This window comes from Rana temporaria, chromosome 13, assembly GCF_905171775.1.
Source record: "Rana temporaria chromosome 13, aRanTem1.1, whole genome shotgun sequence".
In the NCBI taxonomy this organism is placed as follows: Eukaryota; Metazoa; Chordata; class Amphibia; order Anura; family Ranidae; genus Rana; species Rana temporaria.
The window spans coordinates 98,343,362-98,357,855 of NC_053501.1; the positions used below are offsets into that span (position 1 = coordinate 98,343,362).

Sequence of the window (14,494 nt, forward strand, 5' to 3'; positions counted from 1 at the left end):
GGCGATGGCACGGCCTCGTCGCCGCGTATCGTGTACGCACGGATTTCTGTATGATGGTGTGTACAGCCATCATACAGAAATCTCCGGGCGGGCATGTCCGCTGAAAACGGTCCGGCGGACCGTTTTCATCGTACATGTTTGCCCGTCTGTACGAGGCCTTAAGTTTACCTGTATGATGAGACAGGTAATAATAGATGTTTCCTAGTACCATGTATACATTCACAGATTTTACTTTAGCTAGTAGCTATTACAGGCATGTAATCGCGTTACATGTGACATGGCTATTATGATGGTAAGGTAACTGAGTTCATCTATTTTTTTATTTTTTTTAATGGCTTTGTGACTTCCCCATGTTATTATGTAACACTGTTAATATCTAGTTGCATTTTGTATGCAATAGAATTGTTTTTTTCACAGTTGACATTTAATTACATGTTTTTCAAGAAGGCTATGAATAACATCTCTAAGCTACAGGGCAAGAGAATAATTTTTTTTTTTAATGGAAATGGGAGTTAAAGAAAAGAACGACATGTAAATCTTTAATTACAGCGGAACTTCACTCTTTCAATCAGCATTGACTATTTTAAATTCTTATGCTGCCACCATTAATAAACAGAGAGGAAAGTATATTGTATGTATTTGTTTGGAACTTTATTTATTTTGAATTATTTTTTACATTTTTCATTTGCTTCCTGGATTCCAGGCCTAGGAAAATGGTGTCTTTAGAAGGGGAGGAGGGGTTTTCTCAGCTAAGCAGGCCCTCCTGCCTGCATGCCTGAGATAATGGCAGATAGATTCCAGAAAGAAAATGCTACATCAATGATGTTCCCTTACTCAAGATGACCATGGCCAGAAATGCTAGGGGGCTAGATGGGTGCTTTTCAAAGTGATTTCTAAGCAAAATAAAGCATGTATACATGGATGGATGGGTGAGTTTGCTTAGTGTCTTATTGGTGAATCCATTGGAGCATTCTGTACCTAAGGAACTCCATGGTCAGAATATAACCCAGGCCCAGAAAGCCTTAGTAAGCTCTCTGCCCAACATGGTCCATGCTGATTTAAAGTTGCCACTTCATGACGTACTATCCCTAGGTCCATGGTGGCTGTCATAAGGTTCCCAGTCATCCCCCTTACATCCTCATCTAGAAGAGGTGGTCTATGCATGAGTGGACTCATCCTGACAAAGTGTGTGTTCCACCAAAGAGGTTTGCATAGCTATACCCTATGAAGAAAAAATCCATTAAGAAATGAAGTATGCCTTCAGTGAATTCAACAATCTCGTATCTTAATAAGAGTCCTACCTGTACTGTGGATGATGTCCCAGTCTTTAAGGATCTAGCTGATAAAAAAATGGAAACGTTGTTTAAGGCATCTTTTGCTGTGGTATTGGATGCTATGCAGCCGCAAGTAACACTAATTGGCATCTACCAAAGCTTTAAGGGGGAATGTAGTGACTTTCTAGGAGAGCGTGATCTGAAAGAAGGTTTAGCCGACTTCATTTGGGGTCTTTGTTTTTTAAGGCAAACTTGAGAAAGAGAGAGACGTGCCCTTGAAACATGTTGTTGTGGCAGCCTGCCGAGCATGGCAGACCATTTTCAGATTATCTCGCCCTAGAAACAGGCATGGGATGTTGTTGTGTGCAGCCCTGTTTTCCCAGGTCTGCTGGTAACATTGAGGAGTAAAGACTTTCCAGGCATACCAACTGTGCTGTATTTTTGCCAAGACTGTGAAAGGTGAACTCCCCACTGGAGTTTTGTGAATGTAATTCTAATTTTGAATACTTTTTCTTTTTGTTTTCTTTGTTTTGCTGTGGGTGCTTTAACGATTCTATACAGCAAATTTCATGCTTAGGACTTTTGGCTAAAGTGCTGGTTTGCAGAATTCCACTCTAATGCCACGTACACACGATCGGATTTTCCGTCGGAAAAACCTTGGATGTTTTTTCAGAAGGAATTCCGCTCAAGCTTGGCTCGCATACACACGGTTCTCTGAATTTTCGACAGTCAAGAACGCGGTGACGTACAACACTACGACAAGCCGAGAAAATGAAGTTCAATGCTTCCGAGCATGCGTCGAATTGTTTCCGAGCATGCGTCGGATTTTGCGCGTCGGAATTGCTACAGACAAACGGAATTTGCGGTAGGAATTTTATCCGTTAGAAAATTTGAGAGCCAGCTCTCAATCTTTTGTTGGCGGAAATTCTGACAGCAAAAATCCGATGGAGCATACACACTGTCGGAATTTCAGACCAAAATTTCACACTGGACTTTTCTTGTCGGAAATTTCTGATCGTGTGTACCGGGGTATTAGAAGCTGTTGGCAGGCAGGTTTTTCCTTTCATAGGGAATATTTGTTTGGGCCAGGTTTGGTTTCGTATACATTATCCAAAAGATATCAGGAGGGAAGAGTTATCATTTACCTCTGTGTAAGAAGGGTAAGCATGCATCACAAGGGGCACCTATGCCTTCTACTTCTCCAGGAGACAGTCTTTTTGTCACTCACAGACTTTGTCCTCTGGGGGGAAAACTCTGGTTACATAAGAATTCCTGACTCCTGGGCCTCTAAGGCCGCGTACACACGGTTGGTCCATCCGATGAAGCTGACTGATGGTCTGATGTGCCTACACACCATCAGTTAAAAAAACGATCGAGTCCAACGTGGTGACGTAAAACACAACAACGTGCAGAGAAAAATGAAGTTCAATGCTTCCAAGCATGTGTCGACTTGATTCTGAGCATGCGCGGGTTTTTAACCAATGCTTTTGCATACTAACCATCGGTTTTGACCTATCGGTTAGGCGTCCATCGGTTCAATTTTAAAGCAAGTTCTAAAATTTTTGACCGAAGGATAACTGACCGATGGGACCCACACATGATCGGTTTGGACCGATGAAAAGGTCCTTCAGTCCGTTTTCATCGGTTTGGACTGACCGTGTGTACGCGGCCTAAAACAACAAAGTTGGATGACAAGTCTCTCTCGCAATGAAGGGTTGCCCCCACTTGTTTGGGCAATGGAGCATTTTCAGACATGTGTGGAAGTGTGGCAGGGGAAGAAACAAACATATGTGTCAATTGTATGCTTGCTCAGGTTTATAGAATAGAATTCTGAGAATTTCCCCTTCGCATTTTATGCTTTTAAATGTTTATATGCATGTACAAAGATTGTTGCAATTAGAATTAGAAAGGGAATGTATAGTATGTAAATCACTTCTTATATTAATGGTGCAATCAGATTTTAATATAATAGTGTCAGATTTCATATTAGAAGAATTATTGCTAGTTTACTATGGGTTTTTGTGTTTTGCAAAATATCAATGGTTGTGGCCCGTAGTGCTGAATAATAAAAAGGAAAATATTGCGCTTGTTAAGGTGAAAAAAAAAAAAAGAGCAGCGATCAAAAAGTGTTATACCACACAAACAACAATGCAAAAAAGGGAAGAGATCGCGCTAAATAAATGATGAGTGAACATAAATAGTGACAAAAGTTCAAATAAGTGGTCAGTCCCGCCACAAAGGCAAGTTAAATCAAATCTCCCAGGTGATGAACTCAATCCACAAAAGAAAGTGCTTGACAGAAAAGATCCTCCACCAACGATATAAAAGCCTCTTACCAGATGGAATTGATCTCCAGATTATAAGAGATCAGATGGCGCATGGTAAGAGACATGGATGGATACTATCCCATAAACAGCAACAGCGATGGAATCTTGGTAACTGTGTCTTTACAGGTATATGCTCTCGATATGTCATCCGGGGGTATATAAAGACAGAAAGGACTCACATAGCGTAAAACTGTCTTGTTTAATGGTAAATAAAAGCGAAAATGCACTTACATAGCACAGCAGGTAAGAAGCATGTAAAAGTAAGCCGACCAGCTCGATACACAGCCTGTATCCGGGTAGAAGATGCGCGGTGACGTCAGAACGCCGCCTCCTTACGTTTCGTCACGACAGGACTTGGTCACGGGATACAGGCGGCGCTCTGAATCACCGTGTAAGTACAGCGGACGTCGGATGCAGCCTCGATGTGGTGAAACATTCGAACGTCCATCGGACATCTTGACTAAGGGAAAACCTGATCTAAGTCAAAGGGAAAACCAACGCCAAGTAAGGGCAACCAAAACGGAAGAACCGGATTGGAGGAAAAAATAAACAAACATGAAAAAAGGTTTATATGAGCTGACTCTGAGTAAATGACAGTGCCTGCAATAATGTAGGTGATATTAATAGCACCACGGGGGTCGAAGAACCTGCTATGGTCTAAGACGTATAAAAACACATTCCAACAGTATTTAAGCACCGTGACAGCATGCACAGATGCTTTTAAAAAATAATAATAAACAAAACCAACAGGTTATTTGCAAAAATAAATAAAAAATTGCACAGGCAACCATAGTGAAGAGAATTAGTCCAATCGCATGAACCAAAACCCTCCACAGGCACCTAGCTGCTTACATTTGTACATGAACCATAAGGGCTGCACCAAAATGATCCAGCATCCAGTGCAAATAAATAATAAAAATAAAAATATAATGTAAAATTATTTTTCATTTCATAAAAAAATGATATATGACCCGTAAGGACTGCGCCATACTAGTCAGACATCAGTTGACATATAAAAGTTGACAAATATTAAAAGGGGAATTAAATAAAAAGAGTGTTAATTGAAATAGGGGGTAATTTAAATTGCAAGCTTTCCCGTAAGGACTACACCACACTGGTCAGGCATCAATTTAAATTAAGTCTCTTAGTGGGTGGTAAGCGTCAATAAATTATGTATAACCGCCCATAATAATGACCTAACTCATTAGACACCACATCGAGCTCACATTCCATCACTGTCCCCAACACTCAAATTAACTAAAATATTAACACTAAGTACAATAATCATACACATGACCTCCTGACATGCGCATGAAAGGCCGTTCAAAACATCAACATCTGAAGGCAACATAGTAAGGAATAAACAAAAGATGTACAAATTTACAAAAAACAGGATACATAAATGTATAATTAAATAATATAACAGAAATTAAGCATTGGCTATAAAACAAGTGACGTCCACCTCTATGTTTAAGCCAAAGGGAGTATAACATTTTAACTTATAGACCCAGGACATCTCCAACCTGGAGATGGATCTCACAAGATAGCTTCCTCTCCAATGGGGGCTATACTTATCTATCCCCAAAAAGATAGTATTTTTGGGGTTCCTATTGTGCGCCATTAAATAGTGCTTCGACACAGAATGTTTGGTGTAACCTAAACGTATATTGTTAATATGCTCGTTTAGACAAACCTGTAGGGGACGCTTGGTCCTACCCACGTACTGAAGCCCACATGGGCATTGGAGCATATATACTACTCCAGTTGTGGAGCACGTAATAAACGGTTTTATGGCGTAACTTTTTGATGTACAGGTAGAGTTAAAGGTAGTGGTTCTTCTAGAATTGCAGCCATTAAGAGAACAGACCTGACATTTACCACACTTATAGTAGCCTGTGAGGCCAGAAAAGAACTTTGAATCCATACTTGGTGGGTTCAAGATAGTCAGAGCACCTAATTACAACTAATTTACAACATATAAAGAAAATGATGTTGTTCACTACACAGGTGATTATGAAACAGGATATATTGTGCTCACACAAAACAGCTTTTTACCCCTAGGTAATAATGTAGATTCAGATGGTGGGACTTACCAGACCCCATTAGCGACCTATGGAGACATAGGTGTAAGTGGGGGACCCTATTCATTTGATGACATACAATTGGATGGCCAAGGGCAAGGACAATGGGGTTTTCCCCGTGTAGGACAAGGCCTAAAAAGGCTGGGAGAACTAAAAGAGGGACTAGAGGGGGGTGGCGAATACAGTCCCAAAAGACCGAGAATGTAGGGGGTGAGGGCATTTTCAATCTTAGTTCTCACTCTTTGACTGGCTCAGAACTAGCCGTATTGGACAAAGGACTTAAGTATGCCCCCCTCAAGAGTTTGAACAAATTCGCCACTTATATGGACATACATAAGTATGTCCGGAAGCTAAACGTTCAGCGCTACATAGCTTCCAACCCTTTTAAACCCTCTAGAACTCTCCTCCACAAATATGTCCATTCTGGCTTATCCAACGCTTCTACTTACAATCCACCAGGCCATTTGGCACCCTCTCTGAAGGTTTTCAGGGATCTTGTTTTGAAAGATTTGGAAGATATCCAAGTTAAAAATGTAAGGAATAAACAAATTATTGAATTGGGCATTGAGTCCCTCTGTGCTAATAAAAATGTCATTGTTCGCCCTGCGGACAAAGGGGGGGGATTGTGGTCCTCAACAAAGAGGACTACATGAAGGAGATGTACCGCATTCTAGCGGATACCGACACCTACACTCCTTTATCTTTGGATCCAGGTAACAAATATAAAAAAAGATTGGTTAAACTTGTCGATAAGGGTTCCAGTTTACATATTTTGAACACAAAAGAAAAGGCTTTTTTGGTTCCAGAGTCCCCCCGGACTCCAATTATATATTACCTGCCGAAGGTACATAAAAATCTTACTTGCCCCCCAGGACGGCCTATAGTCAGCGGAATACCTCCCGGGTGGGCAAGTACATAGATTTTTACTTACAACCCTTGGTGCGCAAAATGCCTTCTTACGTCAAAGATACGAGGCATATTATTATTCTGCTGAGGGATCTTACCCCTACTGCCAATCTGTGGATGGTAACAGCAGATGTTACCTCATTATACACTGTAATTCCCCATCAATTAGGTTTGAAAGCAGTTTCGCATTTTTTTAAAAGAGATTCAGGTTTGCCTAACAAACAGGTTATGTTCATTATAGAGTTGCTGGAATATGCGGCCTCTCATAACTATTTCTGGTTCAATGGCCAATTTTATAGGCAGGACAGAGGTGTCGCCATGGGGGCTAAATATGCCCCCAGTCTGGCGAACCTCTTTATGGCCAAATGGGAGGAGGATGTCGTCTGTGTCCAAACTAGGCCCCAGATTCTTCTGTGGGCCAGGTACATAGACGACATCCTCCTCCTATGGGAAGGTACCGAGATCGACTTAATACAATTTTTGGATGCCTTGAATATCAACAATTGAGGTATCCATTTGAGTTGTGAGGTAAGCCAGGAGAGGGTCAACTTTCTGGACCTGACCATTTCTGTCATTGATGGTGCTTTTGTTACTGCAACATTTTTTAAAGCCACCGACAGGAATGCATTCATTCCCAAAAGCAGTTGTCATCATACATCATGGCTCAAATCTGTGCCCAAAAGCCAGTACCTCAGATTAAAACGTAATTGTACTGAGGATACTACTTTCTTGGAACAGGCAGGGGTTCTTACCCAACGTTTTTTGGAAAAAGGTTAGTCAAGTGCCTTTCTGTCTGACACTATGGCCGTAGTGCAGGAAGTCGATAGATGTGACCTTCTGACTGTTAGAACGGTTAGAGAAAAAGATAATAGGTTTCGCAATCCCTTTATTACTAACTATTCTTGCCAACATGCGAATGTTAAAAATCTGGTTGTGAAACACTGGCATATTCTCAAAAATGACAAGATCCTAGGAGGTTTACTGCCAGATAGGCCACAGGTGGTGTTCAGAGGGGCCCCCTCACTTAAAGATAAACTGGCTCCAAATATCTTGAACCCACCAAGTATGGATTCGAAGTTCTTTTCTGGCCTCACAGGCTACTATAAGTGTGGTAAATGTCAGGTCTGTTCTCTTAATGGCTGCAATTCTAGAAGAACCACTACCTTTAACTCTACCTGTACATCAAAAAGTTACGCCATAAAACCGTTTATTACGTGCTCCACAACTGGAGTAGTATATATGCTCCAATGCCCATGTGGGCTTCAGTACGTGGGTAGGACCAAGCGTCCCCTACAGGTTCGTCTAAACGAGCATATTAACAATATACGTTTAGGTTACACCAAACATTCTGTGTCGAAGCACTATTTAATGGCGCACAATAGGAACCCCAAAAATACTATCTTTTTGGGGATAGATAAGTATAGCCCCCATTGGAGAGGAAGCCATCTTGTGAGATCCATCTCCAGGTTGGAGATGTCCTGGGTCGTTAAGTTAAAATGTTATACTCCCTTTGGCTTAAACATAGAGGTGGATGTCAATTGTTTTATAGCCAATGCTTAATTTCTGTTATATTATTTAATTATACATTTATGTATCCTGTTTTTTGTAAATTTGTACATCTTTTGTTTATTCCTTACTATGTTGCCTTCAGATGTTGATGTTTTGAACGGCCTTTCATGCGCATGTCAGGAGGTCATGTGTATGATTATTGTACTTAGTGTTAATATTTTAGTTAATTTGAGTGTTGGGGACAGTGATGGAATGTGAGCTCGATGTGGTGTCTAATGAGTTAGGTCATTATTATGGGCGGTTATACATAATTTATTGACGCTTACCACCCACTAAGAGACTTAATTTAAATTGATGCCTGACCAGTGTGGTGTAGTCCTTACGGGAAAGCTTGCAATTTAAATTACCCCCTATTTCAATTAACACTCTTTTTATTTAATTCCCCTTTTAATATTTGTCAACTTTTATATGTCAACTGATGTCTGACTAGTATGGCGCAGTCCTTACGGGTCATATATCATTTTTTTATGAAATGAAAAAAATTTTTACATTATATTTTTATTTTTATTATTTATTTGCACTGGATGCTGGATCATTTTGGTGCAGCCCTTATGGTTCATGTACAAATGTAAGCAGCTAGGTGCCTGTGGAGGGTTTTGGTTCATGCGATTGGACTAATTCTCTTCACTATGGTTGCCTGTGCAATTTTTTATTTATTTTTGCAAATAACCTGTTGGTTTTGTTTATTATTATTTTTTAAAAGCATCTGTGCATGCTGTCACGGTGCTTAAATACTGTTGGAATGTGTTTTTATACGTCTTAGACCATAGCAGGTTCTTCGACCCCCGTGGTGCTATTAATATCACCTACATTATTGCAGGCACTGTCATTTACTTAGAGTCAGCTCATATAAACCTTTTTTCATGTTTGTTTATTTTTTCCTCCAATCCGGTTCTTCCGTTTTGGTTGCCCTTACTTGGCGTTGGTTTTCCCTTTGACTTAGATCAGGTTTTCCCTTAGTCAAGATGTCCGACGGACATTCGAATGTTTCACCACATCGAGGCTGCATCCGACGTCCGCTGTACTTACGCGGTGATTCAGAGCGCCGCCTGTATCCTGTGACCAAGTCCTGTCGTGACGAAACGTAGGGAGGCGGCGTTCTGAGGTCACCGCGCATCTTCTACCCGGATACGGGCTGTGTATCGAGCTGGCCGGCTTACTTTTACATGCTTCTTACCTGCTGTGCTATGTAAGTGCATTTTCGCTTTTATTTACCATTAAACAAGACAGTTTTACGCTATGTGAGTCCTTTCTGTCTTTATATACCCCCGGATGACATATCGAGAGCATATACCTGTAAAGACACAGTTACCAAGATTCCATCGCTGTTGCTGTTTATGGGATAATATCCATCCATGTCTCTTACCATGCGCCATCTGATCTCTTATAATCTGGAGATCAATTCCATCTGGTAAGAGGCTTTTATATCGTTGGTGGAGGATCTTTTCTGTCAAGCACTTTCTTTTGTGGATTGAGTTCATCACCTGGGAGATTTGATTTAACTTGCCTTTGTGGCGGGACTGACCACTTATTTGAACTTTTGTCACTATTTATGTTCACTCATCATTTATTTAGCGCGATCTCTTCCCTTTTTTGCGTAGTGCTGAATAATCTCATAGAATGGGTATAACCATGAATACAAAAATAAATAAAAAATACATTGCCAGTCTCAATTCATTTAGATTTCAGCTGGAAAAAAAAGACAGTTGATGATATCACTTACAGATAAACGTGTCTATGTCATTATAGACAATGGTCAGGAGGTCATGACAATCATTTACAAGCTTGACAGCTGAACTTCAAAATAATAATGACCATAGTGTCACACATGAAATAATTATGCATTTCTAATTCCCATACACGTCCACTTAGGTCATTCTTGAGGTCGGCTTCCTTGTCGTATGATTGGTCAGATCTTTTCTGGTACCTGTATAAAAGGTGATAGAGAAGATGGGTGTCAAACCAAGCTTCAGAGAGAAGATATTTCGCATTACAGTGAAGGAGAATTCTGAACAAGATGAATGAAAAAGTCTTCCTCCTGCTTCTGGGCTGTGTGACGGGGCTGGTGACCAGTCTACCTCTATCTGCACAAATACAGGTGAGATGATGAGCTGATGTGAACAAGTCAAAACCATATTTAGGAATATGTTACTGACAGCTAGTAGTACAGTGTAAATCTAGCCAACATTTCCCCCCTTTAGTTTTGGATAAAGTAGCAGGGGTTTAGGAATCCTGTTAGATTTTAACACAGTCACTTTCTTATTATTGAGTCCCCTGTAGGAAGATTTGACCATTGTCATGGCCATTGCCATTAGGACAGAAAGGGAGGAGAAATCCAAAATGTTATAGTTGGGAACAGAACAGAGCATACGGTAAAATCTTCCAATGATGACTGTTGTGGTAACATTTGTCTAAAAGGATTTTACCTCACTTTTGAGAGATTCCCAGTAGGGCTGAGGAGGGCTCTGCCGTATGTAGAAGAGTTGGGGCCAAGACTTGTTATCTCTTCTTATTGTATTTCATTTGAAATAAGATATTGATAGAAAACATTTACTTTTCAGTACAATCTACTTGGAGTGAACAAAGATGGTAAGCTTTTTAACATTCTTATTTAAAAAAAAAATCTGTTGATTAGTCCTTCTTTTTATAACATTCCTAATCCTAAATCATAATTTCCAAGTCAATAATTGCTTGTACTGCTCCATTGGCCCTAATTAGCCTGGGCAGATAATCCATAAAAAGGTTTTTCTTTGTCCATCTAGATTTAGTCTCTAAGGAATATTATTCCACATTTTTATAGCTCTTATGGTAAACATCCCTTACCTTAAAGAGACCCTTTCACCAATTTAAAACATTGAAGATAAAGCCATCGAAAAATCTCCCTCCCTTCTTCTGGGAGTGTCAAATTACTGTCTGTGCTGGCCCAGCATCTCCGTCCCTCCCCTCACCTCCCCACATAATCTTTCGTTTAGCTGCTGGGGAGGAGTGAATAGGAATACTATAAAGTGTTACTTGAGCGAAAGCTCTGAGTCTGCAGGGGCTGATGACATCACATCCAAGATGACAGCAATCAGCAACAGTTTGGAGCTTTTGGCTGTTTAGGGGAGGTTTTCACAGTTAACCACTTACGGACCGTCGGAATATGCCGCTACTTTGAAGAGGAATACCGTTGTTATGGTAGCAGCTAGCTACCATAAACCCAGTACCCTCTTTCAAAAGCGGGCAGTCCGCTTTTAGATAAAAGTGGTCTCTGTGACGGATTCGCCGCAAGATCACTTTTATCGGTGGAAGGAGAGGGCCCCCCGCACTCTCTGGTGCCCTCTGCCGCTTACCGGAGGCGTCTGCAGCGGCGGAGGCAATCGGATGCTGTCCCTGGCTGGGTATGGAGACGAGTGAGGGGAAGATGGGCCGCCACCCAATCCTCATATCACTGCAGGGCGGAAGCAACATCAAATTGTCACTTCTGCCCAATGCTCTTAAAGGGACAATTTTTTTTTTTTAATGACAGAAAATGTATTATATTTTTTGATTGCATTTTAGTCTAAATATGAGATCTGAGGTCTTTTTGACCCCAGATCTCATTTAAGAGGTCCTGTCATGCTTTTTGTCTATTACAAGGGATGTATCGCCCCAATCGTTAGAGTGAGAGCAATAATTCTAGCCCTAGACCTCCTCTGTAACTCATAAAATGAAACCTGTAAAGCTACTCTTTTTTATTAATATATAATTACATTTTTGTAAAATGGATTCAATATTTACACACAATTACGGCACTTTCACTTTTTTGGTTGCAATTATTTGACTAAATGTGTCTAATGCCTATTTTGTATACACAGCCCCAAAAAGTGAAGACTCAGAAATACCAAAGGGGATCTTCGGCAAAATTATTCAAGCTAACAAAGGTAATTATTCTAAACCACAGTCTTTTTTACTGCATTATGAGGGTGCTAAATCAAGGCAAGGGAACAGACAATGGGGTTGATTTACTAAAGTTGAAAATGCTAAATATGGTGTAGCTCTGCATTAAAACCAATCAGCCTCCATGTTTTTTTTTTTATTCTCAACGCTTATTTAACCACTTCCATACAGGGCATTTTCACCCCCTTCCTGCCCAGACCAATTTTTAGTTTTCAGCGCTGTCGCACTTTCAATGACAATTGCGCGGTCGTGCGATGTGGCTCCCAAACAAAATTGATGCCCTTTTTTCCCACAAATAGAGCTTTCTTTTGGTGGTATTTGATCACCTCTGCGTTTTTTATTTTTTGTGCTATAAACAAAAGAAGAGCGACAATTTTGAAAAAAAACACAATATCTTTTACTTTTTGATTTAATAAATATCATATTTTTTTTTTAAAAAAAATGGTAAAATTGGTAAAAAAAAAACGCAATAAGCATATTTGATCGGTTTGTGCAAAAGTTCTAGCGTCTACAAAATAGGAAATAGAATTATGGCATTTTTTTTTTTTTACTAGTAATGGCGGCGATCTGCCACATTTATTGTGACCGTGACATTACGGCAGACATATCGGACACTTTTGACACATTTCTGGGACCATTCACATTTACACAGCGATTAGTGCTATAAAACTGCACTGATACTGTACAAATGTGACTGGCAGGGAAGGGGTTAACACTAGGGGGCGCATAAGGGGTTAAATATGTTCCCTAAAGTGTGTTCTAACTGTAGGGGGAGGGGGACTCACAAAGGGGAGGAGATCGATGTGTGTTCCTCTGTACTGGGAACACACATCAGTCTCCTCACCGCTGACAGGACATGGATCTGTGTGTTTACACACACAGATCCATGGTCCTGCTGTGATTGCGGGCAATCGCGGGTGCCCGTTCGGACATCACGGCCACCGGGCACGAGCACCGGGTCCCGAGCAATGTTGCGGGCCCCCTAGCTGCCGGAAAAGCAAGGACGTCATATGACGTCCAGTCTGAAAGACAAAAGGTTCCCTCCGACATCATTTTACTATGACTCAGTAGGGAAGAGGTTAAACAAGCTAAAGTTAGAAGCGTATTGGCAACAATGCACAGCTGCAAACGATTTTGCCCTCTCTAGTTTTAGTAAATCAACCCCAAAAAGAAATTATAATGAATAGGTTATGGGTTTCAGGATCCTTTAAATCATGGACTAGCCAATAGCATACGCTCTTCTCTTATGGTAATAGCTTTTCATGATTGCTGAATGATTCTTTAAAATCAGTATTCCATTTCTAAAAAAGGAGATTTCACTTTGCATGAGAATTTAGAAGAAAATCAGCATCAATATCTCTAGTAAAAGTGTGCATACTTTCTTTTGCAATTTCTATTTCTGGAGATACAATTAAAGCTGAACTCCAGGCAGATAGAAAATTTCAAAAATTGATGCAACTCTGTAGTCCTTACTGCATCATAATTGTACTCTTTTAAATGCAAGCGATGTAAGTACCTTAATTGGGGTAGGAGAAGTAGCACAAGTAGTATGTCAGCTGTACTGTAGTGAATGCTTCATTGTAATAGGAGGAGAGAGCAGAGTGACAGAGACATGAGATTATCAGACCTGTAATGCCTTGTACACATGATCGGATTTTCCGTCGGGATATGCTCCGACGTATTTTTCAAACGGAATTCCGTTCAAGCTGTCTTGCATACACACTGTCATACCAAATTCCGACAGTCAAGAACGCGGTACAACACTACGATGAGTCGAGAAAAATTAAGTTCAATGCTTCCAAGCATGCATCGACTTGATTCTGAGCATGCATGTTTTTTTCTCCGTCTGAGTTCCCTACAGACGAACGGAATTTCCAAAAATTCTTTTTTTCTGTCGGAAAAAAAGAGAACATGCTCTCTTTCTAAATTCCAAAGGAAAAAAGTCAGATGGGGCACACACACAGTCAGAATATCCGATGAAAAAAATCCGTCTGACTTCCGATCGTGTGTACAAGGCATAAGTGTTACTTCACTGCAGCAGAGCAAAATCAGGTCTCCTTCCCTGCCAAACAGGGCTGTGCTGGGTCACGGAACTGAGTAAAGCTGGGCCTGTGGACTGCATGAAAAATATCTAAAAGAATGTTCCAGATGGACAAATCTTCTGCTGTGCCTATTTTATTCTTCTGTATATCCCAACACTGTACTGTACTACATATGATTAGATTCAGCCGCTGTTAGTTCTAAAATTGTTTGTCTGGAACCGTCCATTTTTTTTCAATCAAAGGATTTCAGGTGAGAGAAGACTGAGGCCTCGTACACACGACCGAGTTTCTCGGCAAAAACCAGCAAGAAACTTGCTGGGAGATATTTTTTTGCTGAGGAAACTGGTCGTGTGTACATTTTCGTCGAGGAAACTGTC

General features: G+C 40.6%; 1 protein-coding gene across 1 annotated transcript in view; it reads left to right on the top strand.

The window, feature by feature from the left end:
- The first annotated feature begins 10,136 nt into the window (after positions 1-10,136).
- Positions 10,137-14,494, top strand: part of LOC120920088 (astacin-like metalloendopeptidase) — a 31,223-nt gene continuing 26,865 nt past the window's right edge. Inside the window, exons 1-3 of the mRNA XM_040332002.1 lie at positions 10,137-10,255; positions 10,719-10,746; positions 11,994-12,059. Of these exons, the coding sequence (XP_040187936.1) occupies positions 10,175-10,255; positions 10,719-10,746; positions 11,994-12,059 (175 nt within the window). The 5' untranslated portion in view covers positions 10,137-10,174. The remainder of the gene's footprint in view (positions 10,256-10,718; positions 10,747-11,993; positions 12,060-14,494) is intronic.